Source organism: Anastrepha obliqua, chromosome 1 (assembly GCF_027943255.1).
Source record: "Anastrepha obliqua isolate idAnaObli1 chromosome 1, idAnaObli1_1.0, whole genome shotgun sequence".
NCBI lineage: Eukaryota > Metazoa > Arthropoda > Insecta > Diptera > Tephritidae > Anastrepha > Anastrepha obliqua.
In genome coordinates this window covers 129,377,574-129,393,726 of record NC_072892.1, presented here as the reverse complement: position 1 = coordinate 129,393,726, position 16,153 = coordinate 129,377,574, and the positions used below count along the sequence as shown (strand labels likewise).

General features: G+C 40.1%; 1 protein-coding gene across 1 annotated transcript in view; it reads left to right on the top strand.

Annotated features, from left to right (window-relative positions):
* The window catches only part of LOC129236084 (calcium-activated potassium channel slowpoke), a 282,580-nt gene that overhangs the window by 72,858 nt on the left and 193,569 nt on the right, over positions 1–16,153 (top strand). Inside the window, exon 3 of the mRNA XM_054870285.1 lies at positions 7,674–7,832. Coding sequence (XP_054726260.1) covers positions 7,674–7,832 — 159 coding nt within the window. The remainder of the gene's footprint in view (positions 1–7,673; positions 7,833–16,153) is intronic.

Sequence of the window (16,153 nt, the reverse complement as noted above, 5' to 3'; positions counted from 1 at the left end):
TGCGTGGCCACCATCCAGCCTCCGCAATGGTTTGGTGAGGAGTGTCTTGGAAAGGCGTTACTTTCTGCGAAAACCGCGACAAAAGTTTACCAGGAGGATGTCTTAAAAGGCGAGTCTCGGACAATCGAGCAGCGACGTCAATTTCCATGGAAACCGTGCGTGCTGCAATGGCTGAATGGTCTAATCGTTTGAAGGCTTGTGTACTTCATTAAAAAGTATTATAATTTGATATCTATAACGGACTTAACTTGCAACAGAACTTAAAAGAAGACTTAGTAATACCTCTAATAACGACTTCCGAACGATCTATGGATGAGATGAAATACCTCAAGTCATATCAATCGTATTATCTCAAAATCATAATCATCCTGGTCTTTGTTAGACGTAATAATTCAGACCCTTACACGACTATTCAGGCCCTTTACAGACCCTCAATTACTGTTTACTGCGTTTGTTCGCTTTAAATTTATGAACGCTCAAGTATAGGTCATCCAAATGCCGAATAGCCAGAATGGGCTGCACACTTTTACATCAGCAAAATATCCAACAATGAGCTCACGCAATATCACTAGCAACAATGCGATTTACAGAGATTACAGATTATACCGAAATATGTGCTACTGCAATACCCTCACACAACTAAATTGAAATCCACCCAGCGATAATAAGGGAGCTTTCAAGTCTCCAGAATAACTAGTTATGTACTACATATTTTGCGACCAGCCCCGAACTAATACAAAACATATGTACATAGAGTGGGACAATTAGGGCACATTTTTGCGTTTCGCTTTGAAACATCGGGTGTTTTTTAAGCTAAGAGAGCCTAAATTACAAATTAGTAAACATACATACTTTTTTTATTAAAAAATGCAACGAAATGTAATTGGCGCTTACCTTTGGGTATTTGGTCGCGCTCCTCTTCCTAAATGCTATGTGCGTTTTGATATTTTCCACAAAAAGAGGGGCTACTATTTTTATATAGCGTCTCCGAACGGTAGATTGTGTTTATAACAAACTTTGTCATGGCAGCAATACAGTCGGAGGTTTGCTTGCCATCTGGCCACGTTTCACTGAAGGTGAATCTCGCATTAAGGATTTTTCAGCAATGGCACGGAGCCTTTGGTTCCCTTGGATCTTAAGGTACAACAGGAAGCAATAAAAGCAATGAGTAGACTCCATAAATATGGGCACAAAGACAGCACTTCGGGACACAGGGAAAACGGACATTTTTGCCATCCTCAAAGTGTTCGAATGGATAATCGAGAGGAGATGGAGCGGGAAACAGATTGGATTTTTTAGTGACAGTCAGGCTGCACGGGAGGCCATGGAGAACGCAAAGCAAACCTCGAAGATTGTTCAAGAATATAAGAAGAAGCTTAATTCTATCGCAAAACAGAACAGGCTTTTACTTATATGGATTCCAGGGCACCACGGTGTTCAAGGAAACGAAATTGCCGATTAATTGGCCAACCGTAGGTCAGCGGTTCCCTCACAGGGGCCAGAGCTAATAATCGGAATCAGTTCTGCAGGGATCATGAATTGGATCAGCGATTATGTATGCAATTTACATAAAGAGCGATTGATTGTCCGGTCTAGAACGCTGCAGAACTGCAAGGTGTTTTGTGACAAGTCCAACAGAAAACTTTCTACTAAAACTTGGAAGGACAGAAGTTCGGCCATCAAATATTATTACAGGACACAACCCATGGGGTCAGCATATGGCTACCATTAGAATAACTAACGATCCGATGTGCCTGTTTAACTTGGAGGAGGCGAATAGCACTGAGTATTTTGTCTGTGATTGTCCTGTCTTTGCTACAGCAAGGTTACAAATTTTGGGTTCCGATGTCGTGAGGATGAGTAATATTCGTTCTCTAAAACTGGAGAATATTTACAGATTTGCCAAAGAATCTGGAAAATTCTCACAGGATTATCAATCTTTGTGTCTGTCTCCATTCTTTTATATCTCTTCCTCTGATACTTTTCTCCTTTCTTCCTTGAGTGTCTACCCTCTAAATACAATGGTCTTTTTAGCCTGAGTGTTTTAGGAGCCACCAAATCTCTTGGTGCACCTTGGCCCGACCTTTTGAAATTTCATTTCAACCATCTGGCCAGGTTTTTTCTCGGATGTTTTTAAAAACTTCAGTGTAAGTGTGTCCCTCTACCGGCTTTACTAATACATCCTTCGATTTTAGTTTTGGTACTCGTTCATTCTTGTTTTTGTTTTCTTTAGCTTCCCTTGCTCCATCGCTCTGTACTCCTCTTGGCACGGTATTGGGCCTAGATTTTTGCCGGCTTATCTTTTACGTCTAATTCTTGAAGCTGTATTTCTTCTGCTTCACTAACCGCTTTTGGCTTCTAGTTGACAGTGAAACATTCGAAAGAGCCGTATTCGTCTTTTGTGGTGGCGAGCGAAGTAATAGTGGTTTTCTTATGAAAGGGCTCTGCTCTAAATCTCCATCACTAATGGGCATCTGCTGTTTGTCTAATTTGTAGCTTTTTTCCTTAATTGTATTCATACTCTTTATTTAACCAGCACATCGTTCCTAGGAGGGCGGAGGGTATTACACGGACGGACCAGCGCTCGCCCAGAACAACGAAAGCTACTACTCTTGCGCCTAATGAACACTTCCTGACCGGAATCCGAGGCGTCTGGTTACTGATATATACCAAAGTTAACACATCGACAACGCGAACTCACATCGGCCCTTTAAGGCCGCAAGTGAAAAGCGACTCCCAATGCGCCTCGTTGCTTAGCGGTCCTGCTTTATATTAAACAGTCGCACCTAACATGGTGAACAGACACTGACCAACGTACCGCCCAATATGGGAACATACATATGCTGTATTTTGTCACCTAACTTTCTCAGTGACTCTTATTGTGGGACATCTTGACTAAGGTCTGCGGATCTCGTCGCACCCGTCACTTCCTTAAGAGAGGCGCCCTTGCGGGTTGAAAACATTGTTGAGTTATAGAGCGGGAACCAGTATTACCTGCTTTGTAGCTAGTTTTGCGGTAATTCTAAATCAGTTCGATTTACAACAGGTCAGTTGTATGACGCCATCGACCACTCACCACTTTAATAAAAGTAGCAAACTGTGCACAAAGAAAAAAAAGTGACAACAAAGCACAGTAATATTAAAGGGTAACCAATTGAACTGTTGTATGGAGATGATTGTCGCATTACATGGCATCCAGCGAGACATCACAACTTACCGCAATGGGGTGCAGCATATGGCGTGGGCATGGGAGAGCAGTGTGTGCCCAAATGAATGTTCGATGCTGATGCTCAGCCGGATCCAAAAGCGAATGGGTCACACTATGTGGTTCGTAAATCAATTATACGTGCACAAACATATGCACGTAGTATCTGGCACATGCTCGTGCAAAATACATTCATATATATCCTTTTTTGTGTATGAGCGTGAGCGTATAGTATACGCAATTAAAAGCGAATTTCTCACGCTCGTGGGCTATGTGCCATCTGACAAACAGGGCAAATTGGAACAGATTTCATCGCTAGTCCGCCGCTGGTCTGCCGCTGTCTGCCTTGTGCCTCACTGTCAGCAAGATGCTGTAGAAATCCAAAAACAAGAAAAAATACTTACATACTTATATGCTCACAAACAGTATGACTGGTTTGCTGCAGTAGATGGAACGAGTAGTACTTCGTCGACATTTTCCACCTTTGCTTTTCGTATAATCAATGCAGACGGAAAAGTGGCAATTTTGTAATCTGACATCAGCTGCAGTGAAGCGTCACCAACTCGAGTACTTTTTCCTTTCGCTGACTTGTAGGTTTGCATGTATGTGCCTGCACACTCGTACTATATGTCCGTTGTAGTAGTGTCACATCTCTGCACTTTTGCGGCGATACCTCTGAGTATGGCATAAATGAAAATATTGACACATTTTTAAATTTATGATGTCACTTGCGCGTTCCCCGCCCTGTGCATTATTTAATATGCAAGTTGTGAGTATATATGTAGGTATGTAGATATGCATAAAAAGTACAAAAGCACATATTTAGTAAGCACTTCATTCAGGTGTACAAGAGGACACTTCGATGGATGGCTTAAGCGTAGTATTGTGCAAATGGGTTAGATCATCGATTATACAAATGTTTCACTTTCCATTCTAAGCGCGGTTGTACAGATTTGGCTAGTTATTTCATTATTTTCACCAGATTGTGCCACCTTCCTCAACTTCGGGCAGATTATCTATCTGCAAACTGGAGTTTTGAGGGTCGGGCCAGAGCAGTCTTTCAAAGTAGGCCGAATTGGAACGAGGGGAAAATCTGCATCGAAGGTGGCACCTCTGTCCCCACTGGCGGCTCCAAGATGGAATCGGGAGTCGGAACGGGGGTTTTTTCTAATTCAGCTAATGTATGTATCTCGTTTAAACTGCCGAATACAGCTAGTGTTTATCACGCAGAATACTTTGCGATTCTGCAAGCATGCGAAATGCTTAAGAACCGTGGAAGCGTCGGGAGATATTAACATTTTTATTCGATAGTCAAGCCGTGATCAAGGCTCTGATGACGCTATAGTGTAGATCCAAACTAGTCAACTCCTGTAAGGAGGAAATCAAATCTCTTGGTTGCACAGGTAATTTTTCTCTGATCTGTATTCCAGGACATAGGAACGTAGAAGGAAATGAAATTGCTCATGAGCTTGCCAGAAAGTAGATTGAATTGGTCTCAGAGACCACCTACCCGGTCATCGGCATCCTCCTGAATGTTGTTAAAAGGCGATTGCATAACATATTGCAGGCCATTCAATTTCCAAACTCGTTGCTGTGCTTTACCGGTCGTTTAACATTACATCCCCATTGCAGAAGCTGTGCTGATCTTTCAGAGAAGGAGACTGTTGGCAGCTAGACGATTAAGGTCACTGAGTGCTCCTTTCTTCGACAGCATGTGGCAGTGCGCCCATCTAAATCTTATTGTATCAATCTTTTCCATTGCATCAACAGCTCTGGCTGGCTGTAGATATCTTCCTGTTGGAGGTCTCAAAATGGTATCAAAATAGCGTGTTAGTGCTACTTGGGGAGTGCCTACCTACCTATTTTATTGAGTTTTGCTTCCTCCTCGTATTTAATTCTCTATTCTCTTCTTGATTGGCGCGATAACGGCTTAGGCGATGTTGACCGAGTTTAATAAAGCGCGCCGGTCACCGAGTGAATCCAAGCGCTGGTCCACCTAATCTTTAGAATACAAAGAAGGACTTCCTTGTCCTCTGCTATCTCCAGCTGGTATCGCATCAAATACCATACAATAGAACGGGTATGATGAGAGCCTTATAAAGAGTTAGTTTTGTTCATCGACAGAGGACTTTACTAACCAGTTCCTGCCTCCTCTGGTTGGCAAAATATGTTCTCCGTTCGATTTCAAAATTGACACTAGTATTTTTTGTTAGTGCTAGTTTCTGAATAAACGAACTGTTTTACTACATTAACGAGTGCACCGTCTGTTTGTTTGATAACAGGAGGTACTTCGTTTGGTCCTCATTCACCACAATACCCTTTCGTTTCGCTTCTTTGTCTATCCGAAGAAAGGCAGACGCCAGAAATTCCAACTTATCTGTCATTTCGTTTCTAATAATTCCTATGTGCCCGGGAGCCCATGGGATGCGTACCTCATTTTTCTGACCAAAGATATTCAGCTTATCAAGACCCTCCAACACCAGTTTTGTTGTAACCTATTTTTTCGGTTTTTTTTATTCAAAGGTTTTTTATTTTATTCAAAGGCGAAATTTTACATAGCTACCGTCAACATAGACGGCATGCACGATTCATACTGCTGACTTGGCACCAGTCAGTATTATCTTACTGATCCGTACTTGCGCGACAGTACACCTACGTACTAAACTCTTAACTCCAACATCTGGAGCTTCAATTTTGCCCTGGAGTACCGCCGTTGAAGCATTGCTTCTCAGTTCCAAGCTGGTATAGCAGTGCGCCAACCTAAATCGATTCAATCTTCTCCATAATATCAACAGTTGTCGTCAGTTCGTATGTAGTCTACCTCAGTCTACCTCCAGTCAAAAGCTGCTGCTGAATTCTTCGCTGCTTGTTGCGTTACCACTGTGCGCGTTGAAGATATAGCCCTATTATTGTTGCAAAATTTGTTGCTGCATTTCAGCACTATTTGCTGCGTTCATCTTGGTGATTAAATTTTCCGGGCACAGCTGTCCACCCAGAAGTGCTTCAAGCATTAGGCGCTCCTCTCTGAAACGACCGCAGTAGAGGAATACGTGTTTCGCACTTTCTATTGCGTTGTTGCAGTTTGCGTAGAACGGAGAGTCCTCCATATTAACCCGATGGAGGTACTCCGAAAAATAACCGTGGCCACTCAGTATTTGAGTGAGATAGTAGTCAACGTCTTCGTGTTTCCTGGTCACCTATTGGCTAATATTTGAGATAATCCTATGAGTACAGTGTCCGTTACTTGACGAATCCCATCTGCTTTGCCATTCTTCTATCGAATGCAGTCTCTCTTCAGCTTTTTCTTCTAATGAAGGCATAGCCCGTCGCCTGCCATAGAGACGGCTCAGTTCCTTTGCATGAATGTCAACTGGTAGTTCTGTAGGCACAAGCCACCCTTATTGCACTTCGGCGAAGTACCTGTGCTGCATATTGTATGCTGGACGTTTTAACTCCAGTCCATATCGGGCAGCGTAAAAGACTACGGAGTCTACAACCGTCGATAAGCCACGTCTTCTGCTGCCTTGCGAGCCGCCAATATTAGGCAACATTCGTGTTAGCGCTCCATTGATAGCATCAGCTCTTGCGCTTACTGCAGATAGGTGCTGCTTGTAGCTAAGTAGCCTGTCTATTATCACGTCAAGACACTTAATCGACTCCTTAGAGAGTATTCCATGGGTGCCGATGCGTAGTTTTATTTCATCCTTTTTTCTCCGCCCACTGATGAGTTCCGCCTCGGTTTTTGGGACTGCCAATTCCAATCTGGATTTTGCCAGCCATAGCCTCACCCTTGCTGCTGCGTCATTGCTTTTTGCTTCCAGCTGGTCTATGTTTCCATCCGTAACTACAAGCGCCTTGCTTACGAAAAGTTCGTGAAAATTAAGGGATGGATTCAAGCGCTGTATCACGTCTCGCTTGCTGCGACCATTTACAATTGGGAGGGGAGACAAAAATTGGTGAAGCTTTTCTTTACTCTTGCCCCTATCAGACAAACAACACCAAATAATACAATTTTCGGTGTACATCAGTAGCTCATACAATAGTGGATTCAAATTGCGAAATTTTGCGTTTTAAATAAATTTCTAGGATTTGTAAATGCTGCTCGGGTGCTAGTCTTTCTTTGCTAATTTAACAAAATACACTTAACAGCAATGCCAGGAAAACGTTTATATGTACTTTGACTGACATTTTTACTGCAAATTTTAAACATCGAAAAATACCATAGTTAAATAAGATTATAACTTGTTTATGAATGATAGAGATTCTTTTTGGCAAAACCGGAAATCTTAAAAGCCATAAAAATTCGCAGCTATTGCAAGTTGCACCTTAAGTGCGTGAACTAATTTTGTTGACTATGAAACCTTTCTTCATTTGTTTCCAATTTTACTTCCATCTGTTTCAAATTATAACACACATACAAACTTTATTAATTTATTAATTTTCTTTCTTCTTCTCTTCTCACTTTCAGGTCGTACTTGTATTTATACTCAGCATTGCATCACTCATTATTTACTTCGTGGATGCATCTAGCGAAGAAGTCGAAAGATGTCAAAAATGGAGTAATAACATTACTCAACAAATCGATCTCGCATTCAATATATTTTTTATGGTTTACTTTTTTATACGAGTAAGTCTTTTACGTTCTTATTCATTATTTTTCCTGCCTCAATCCCCAAGCTATAGTATAACTTCCCTAAAAGTATTTGAGTTAAAAAAATTATTATTAATGGAAACGACAAGTTAATTGCTAAGCTGTGAGATTTTTGTGAGTGAGAGAAAAGCGTAACATTTAAAATAGATTTACTCGAAATTAGTGAGATGCGTTTTGTGAAATATACAAATTAAAACAAAAAAATTAAATCATAACCATTCGTGCTCAATTGGCTATAATTTTGGGGTAAAAAACTGCAGCTAGAATTATTAACAAAACATACATTTTTTTTAACTTATATAAATAAATTACTACATATATACCGTCACTCACACCTTATTTGATGCAAATAAGATTTTTTTAAGTAATTTATTTTTCATAAAATTTTACGAATATGGAAAAACAGGGTATACAGATATTATGATATGGTTTATTTATTTTATTTTATTTGATTTCTCTAAAAAAAATAAAAAAACATACTGAGAATTCATGCCGGAGCTTAAATGATGCCCTTAAAAAAGAGCAACTATATACTTTTAATTTTTAAAATTTTAAGCCACCGTTGGACACCTTTTTTAAAACCTTCGGTTGGACAGCTGGGTCCAGCCTTTTCTCGTTTTGTTCGAGGGTCCTTACAACAATAAATCGAATGAAAAATAAATCGAAGCTATAATAGAAATATGTTAAATTCACGTCCAGTCTAGCCATACCCTGGTGCCCAACGGAGGGTTAAGGTATTTGGTACCTTGTTGGGTATCCTTTATTATCCAGCACAGCTTGAAGTCAAGATGGCATGGACTCAACCAATTTCTTTGTGTAACTAATTTAGTTCCAGTCTTCCGCTTTAGCCTTTTTAAAATCAGATTTGTTTTGGATGTTATATTTTCTTATACAGGGTGGCTGATGAAAGCCGCTACCAAAAAAAAAATGAATAACTTTTTTTTTTTTAAGTTATCTGTTCCATTTTTGTTTTAATTTGCAGATTGATCTTTAAAATTTATTAAAATGGATAACTGGGACACGCAAACAAGAATTTGGATAGTCCGCCGCTATCACGCACTGGAGTCCGTAGTTTTGGTACAGAGAGAGTACAGGCGGATGTTTGGCGGCGATCCCCCGAGCAGATGGACCATAATGAGACTGGTGAATAATTTTGCTGAGCAAGGAACAGTCGCAAGAAGGCCTTATCATCGAAACCCACCAGTTCGGACGGAGGAAACAGACGCTGCTGTAGCTGCAGCTATACAAAGCAATCCAAGGGTTTCAACAAGAAGCTTATCTGCTCAACTTGGTGTCAGCCGACAGTCTTTGCAAACAATAATGCACAAAGATTTAGACTTATTTCCCTACAAAATTCAAATGGTTAACAAACTGAATGCAGCAGACTTGCCGATTCGCTTGGAATTTTGCCAGAAGATCCTGCAAATGGTGGAAGAAGACCAAAACATGTTAAACTGCCTTTTCATGTCTGATGAGGCCCATTTCGATTTAAACGGCAATGTGAACAAACAAAATTGTCGAATATGGAGTACTTCTAACCCACAGATACTCCACGAGACGGAATTGCATCCTCTTCGCGTGACAGTGTGGTGTGCGGTTTCTTCACGCTGTATTGTCGGGCCTTATTTTTTTGAAGAAAATGGTCACACCGTTACGGTTACTGGAGACCGTTATTTGAAAATGCTGAAAGAATTTTTCTATCCAGAACTACGCCGAAAGAGAATTCCTTTCAACTCTGTGTGGTTTCAACAAGATGGGGCAACGTCTCACATAGCCCAGACTGTTATGACAGAGTTGCGACGAAAATTTTCCAATCAACTGATTTCAAGAAACTCCGAATTTCGTTGGCCCCCCAGGTCGCCTGACCTTACTGCACCTGACTTTTTCTTGTGGGGTTTATGTAAACAAGAAGTTTATAAAACAAAGCCAACAAATTTGGATGAACTAAAACAATCATTCGGGCAACAATTGCGGCTATTCCTGTCGCAACTCTCAAAGCAGCAATGAACAACTTTTTACTAAGATGTCGCACTTGTGTCAACGAGCATGGGGGGCATTTCAATTTAATTATTTTTAAAACTAGTTAAGCTACATTTAATAAAATTTAATGACCTTCAACTTGAAAAAAAATAAATGAATTCCATACACTAAAAAAAAAGTTATTTGAGTTTCTTAATGTAGCAAAATTCATCAGCCACCCTGTATTTACCATCAAAGCCAACCACGAATTTTCGATGACGTTAAAATCCGTGTCGTTATCTTGATAAAAGCGAAAGTCATCTTCAATTTGTAATTTTTGCATTTGCAAAAAGTATTGACCTCTAAAACTCTGGAGTTCTATTTAGATGATCTCTCGCAATTCCTTGCTCTTACAAAAGGTTTACTACGGGCTATTCTACCATTTAAATTTGCTTCCCTCAGCATTTTTCGAATAGTTTCTGGATGGCAATACTTATCTTAATCCTTTTTGGCCATTTCAGTTATCTTTGGAGCGCTTGTTAGAACAAGTTTTTCTTCACTTGGCGCACTAACCACTGACAACCCTTCTCTGTGAAAGAGTTATGTGGACCCTGTCGTTCCTTATTTTGCCACACGATTTTCTTGCATAAGGCGTTCAGTAATGTGCTGAACTGTTGATGAACTTAAACGCAAAATTTCAGCTATTTTACGATGCGGCATTCCTTTTTTGAAATGCTCCAAAATTAACCCACGCTTTTCTATCGAAGTTCGCGGCCCCATGGTTAAAAAGCAAGCGCAGATAAAGTTTAATATTTCTTTATGTCAAACTCACTCTACAAACTCTCGCATACTAAAAATAAATTTCGAGGGGAGATGAGGAAAGGAGAATGATACTGTGTTGTCATTCCTCTCAATGTTGTTGGCTGTAGACTAAAAACTAAAGCAATTGCAGGCAGTAGAGTCGCTCTGTGTGAGCGACACGAACAACACTAAAAGTAAATGCGCAAAGTTGAAGCAACAAAGGGAAATGTGTGAACACGGTATAAAGATTTACACAAATAGCTTAACATTTTTCGAAATTTGTTAATTTTTCGAAATTTTTGTTAATTTTGTACAAAAGTTTTGAACTTTGATTTGTAGGATTTTCACTATACAATGAATCAAATTTTAAACAAAACTAACGTAAAAAATTCAGCATGAGAAATATTGTGAATATTGTAAAAGCATAATGTGGCTGAAATATAAAAGCACCAGTTTATATTGGGGGTTTTCTTAAAAGCTTGGGAACTTAAAATGATAATACAAAACAACTGTTGGTATGAATTGTTTTATTTATTTACATAAATCCGAGTTACATAGCCCCTTAGATCACTCCAATTTTTGACTACTTCTTCCAAAGACGGCCTGTGCTCCAAATAGGAGTTTAAGAATCAGATGTATATATACGAGGTGTGTTCAAAAAGTATCCCGAATTTTGTGTTTTTTTTTTAATTATTTATTTATTCATTAATATCTATTTTCTCCCCTTCAAAGTAATCTCCATGAGATATTATGCACTTGTGGCAACGTTTTTTCCAATCTTCGAAGCACTTCAAAAAATAATTTTTTTTGTCTTGTTCAGCTCCTCTTGCGATGCCGTCTTTATCTTGTCAATCGTGGCGTAGCGTCGTCCTTTCATGGGCCTCTTCAGTTTCGGGAACAAGAAAAGGTCACAGGGGGCCAGATCTGCGGAATGCGGTGGCTGTGGCATCATTAGTGTGTTGTTTTTGACCAAAAAGTCGCGCACTAGCAACGATGTGTGAACAGGGGCGTTATCGTGATGCAAGAGCCAATTTTTGTTCTTCCACAAATCCGGGCCTTTCTGGCGGATTGGTTTGCGCAAATTGCGCATAACTTGCAGTTAATATTCCTTATTGACCGTTTTACCCTGCAGCAATAACTCATGATGAACAATGCCCCTGCAATCGAAGAAAACGGTAACCAAAACTTTTACATTTGACCGATCTTGGCGCGCTTTTTTCGGTCTTGGTTCGTGCGGCAGCTTCCATTGAGATGATTGAGCTTTGGTTTCCACGTCATAACCATAAAACCATGATTCATCACCAGTTATGACCCTCTGGAGCAAATTTGTGTCGTCGCGGACAGAGTCCAACATCTCATTAGCAATGTTCATGCGATGCTGCTTTTAGTCGAAATTGAGTAGTTTTGGAGCGTAGTTTGCGACGACCCATCTCATGCCCAAATCATTGAAAAAATGGAATGGCATGAGCCAATCGATATGTGTAGGTCCTCAGCAACTTCTCTAATGGTGATTCGACAATTCGCCAATACTATTTTCTTTACTTCATTAATTTTTCCGTTTGTTGTTGACGTGCTCCGGCGTCCGGCGTCTGGCTTTCGGCGACGCTTTTCGTCGTTCACTTCTTCTCGGCCTTCTGAGAACATTTTGTGCCACCAATAATCGTTGCTTTGGTCCAAAGTAGCTTCTCCGTATGACACAGTCAACATTCGGAATGAATCCGCGCACTAGTTTTCCACAATTTAAAAGCGTTGTTCTGACCTTAAACGATTCGTGATAACTTTTTCAACTTTTCAGCAGAAACACTGTTGCCGTTCTCCGCTGTCAAACCTTAGTTATCGACATCTATAGTTCTCATACAGCAAAAAAACGCCCGATATATACTTGGAAAAATTTCACAGCTATAGTAGGAATGGAATGCAGCTTGCACATACCTTACGAGTATCACAAATTATACATTTGTGAAAAAAAAAAACGAAAACGAAAACTTTCTTCGCTTCATATTTGCATAGAGCGATAATTGACGCATAGAAGTTTTAACAAATTTGGTAGTAAAATTACGCTGTTATATAATAAAATTTCTGGATAGTAGTCCTGGGCGAAACTACGTCTACTAACATATCGGTCAGCTTCCATTACTTCTGTAATCTTATTGACATTTTATTTATCATCAATAATACCTGAACGGAATCGACAAAACAAAAATTGCAATTGTAATCAGCTTCAGTATCGGCACCATAAACACCATTCATAATTTCAGCGGGCTGGCTTTTGTCTGGGATTTTCGCCTTTATCAAAGAAAAACTGTAAAATATACCAAATTTTCTCCAGTAAGTCACAACTGAATGGAACAAACAAAAAACAACCCAAGAAATTTTTTAGTGTGAAATGTATGAAATAATGTATTTCTTTTTCTCCAAACTATTAGAATATATTGAGTTGTCCGGAAAATAATTGCCGATTTTACATATAGACGGCGTTGATAATTGTTTTGAACAGCTTGTGACAATTTATTTTAATTCTTTCTTTCGACAGTTATTAGCTGTCACCTTTAGCTTGCTATAGAAAAAAATGTGCGCGAAATTTTGTTTATATCTATTTGTTTGGCGTCAATTTTAAATGGAGCCTACAAAAGAGCTATTTTGTCATATTTGACGTGATTTGTATTGTGATAGAGCCTTAAAAGAAAGACATTTTCGAAATTGGTTTATCAAATTCCGTTCAGGAGATTTTTCACTAAAACATGAGCCACGTTCAGGTCAACCAAGTGATGTCGATGAAGACGTTATCAAGGCTTTAATCGAATTGGCTCGTCATGTAACTTTGCCTGAGATTGGAGAGAAGTTAAATATGCCAAAATTAACCGTTCATGAGCATATAAAGAGTCTGGGACTGGTAAAAAAGCTTTATATTTGGGTACCACATGAATCGAAATAAATTCATTTCACAAGCCAACGCTTGTGATATGAATCTTAACCGTAATGAAGTCGATCCGTTTTTTAAGCGGATTATCACTTGTGATGGATGAAAAATGGATTGTTTTCACTAACGTCAATCATTCAAAACGATCATGGTCCAAGCATGATGAAGCGCCACAAACCACTTCAAATCTTGATATTCACCAAAAGAAGATTATGCTGTCAGTTTGGTGGGACTGGAAGGGTGTGTATATTTTGAGATGCTTCAGAGGAACCAAACGATTAATTTGGATGTCTACTGCCAACAACTGGACAAATTGATTACAGCGATCAACAAAAACGACCAGAATTGATCAATCGTAAAGGTGTTATATTTCATCGGGACAACCCTAGACCGCATACATCTTTGGTCACTCGCCAAAAACTGAGAGAGCTTGGCTGGGAGCTTCTAATGCATCCACCATATAGCCCTGACCTTGCACCGTCAGACTACCATTTGTTTCGGTCTTTGCAGAACTCCTTAAATGGTAAAACTTGCGGCAATGACGAGGCTATAAAATCGCACTTGGTTCAGTTTCTTGCAAATAAAGGCCAGAAGTTCTATGGCGCAGAATAATGCATTTTCTGAAAAGATGGCAAAAGGTTATCCAACAAAATGGTAGGTGGCTGTCGGTTAACACACCTAGGCCTGCTGTATGCCCCTTGTGATACCACCGGGGCTGTCCCCGCTCCTTACTCTACATTGTCCTCATTGAACCAACCTGTGGCTTTAATATATCTAACAAGACTTGTTATTTTTATATTGGCTACTTCTGCCAAGTTATTCAGTGAACTTTTTCTTAAAATATTGAACCTTCTTCTATCCAGAGCCAAGCACCCACACAGCAAGTGTTCTATAGTCTCTTCTTCTTCGATGTGTTTTACAGCTTCTGCAATAGCCGTTATAGGGCGCTCCCAGTCTGCTGGCATGCCTGCCAATCAGACAATGCCCTGTTAGGACCCCCAAAAGATTTCTCATGTTTTTCCTGCTTAGTTTGAATAGTCGGTTTGTGTGGCCCATGTTCCATTCCGGCCACGTCATTCTGCTAGTTGCACAGATCAGGGACTGAGACCATAGCTTGTTGGCGGCACTGATAGTGTGTTTATATATAAGCATCGCTTTGTCTGGTTGGATCTGGTTGGATTGGTAATGTGGTACTCAATCTCGCTAGTTCATCTGCTTTGTAGTTGCCTTCTATGTCTCTATGACCCGGCACCCAGAGCAGGTTTATTACAAAGTACTGTGATAGTTCTGTCAGAACGTCGATACATTCTTTTACTGTCTTCAAGTTAATATTAGGCGATTTTAAAGCTTTCAAGGCCGATTGGCTATCTGAATATATATTTATATCTCTTGTTGTGAGGACACTTTTGTTTAGGGCTAGCAGGCTTTCCCTGATAGCCAATATTTCAGCTTGACACTGAAACACTGCAGTGATCCGGTAATCGGATTGAGATGTTGGCATTCATTCCTTCAGAGTGAAGACCTCCGCCTACTTGATCATTCAGCGTGGAACCATCAGTATAGATGTTGATTCCGCTTCTATTGACCATTACCCCATTGTCCCAATCTTTTTGATGTAGGAAGGGGTATTCGTCTAGTATTCGTGGGTGACCTCTTCTGTGAGTGGCTAAGTTAGAAGATTCTCTCAACCTACGTGCCGATTTTGCCACCAGCTGTTTGCTGTAGGCCTCAATCGGTAATAAGTGCTGCATGACATTCATCGCTGCTGTGGGCGTAGTCTTTAGTGCCCCGCTTATGCAGAGACTAGCACCCCCTTGAACACTTTCTAGGCGTTTTACCGTTGTTTTTTCCCAAGTGTTGGCCACCAGACTAAGACACCGTATGTCATGATAAGCCGTACCTCTGCTGTATATAGCCAGTGTACTATTTTTGGGGTTCGGCCCCATTTTGCCCCCACAATTCTTTTGCATTTATAGAGTGCTGTGGTTGCTTTTTTACTCTATCATTTATCGTATGTTTCCACGAGAGCTTCCTATCTAATACTAGTCCTAGGTAGCTCGCCTCTTCTCTAATTGATAGTGTTATTCCCTCAAGGTTAGGGGATTTAAAACAGGTGCCCTGTATTTTCTGGTAAACATGATTAGTTCTGTTTTGTTGGGATTTATCCCAAGACCACTCGATGCAGCCCACCGGCTTACATCGTTCAAAGCATTTTGCATTATGTTGCAGAGGGTATCTGGGAATTTCCCCCTTAATAATATTGCAGTATCATCTGCGTAGGTCACTACATGTATCCTCCTTTCCTCTAGATTCTTCAACAATTGATTCATTGCCAGAATCCACAGCAGAGGAGAAAGTACGCCGCCCTGAGGGGTGCCCCTCTTGACGGATCTGCGTATCGTCGAGGGGCCCAAGTTCATTTTAAGTTTGAATAAAAATGTATTTACTTTCTTTTAATAAAACGGCAATTTCTTTCCGGACAACCCAATAATATGTACCTATGTGTATACATACACAGTATGTTCAATAAATGACATAACTTTTCAGATGTAGAATAAAACACGTATCGTACTGTGTTTGAAAGTTATTTTTTATTCAAAATAGTCTCCATTTAACT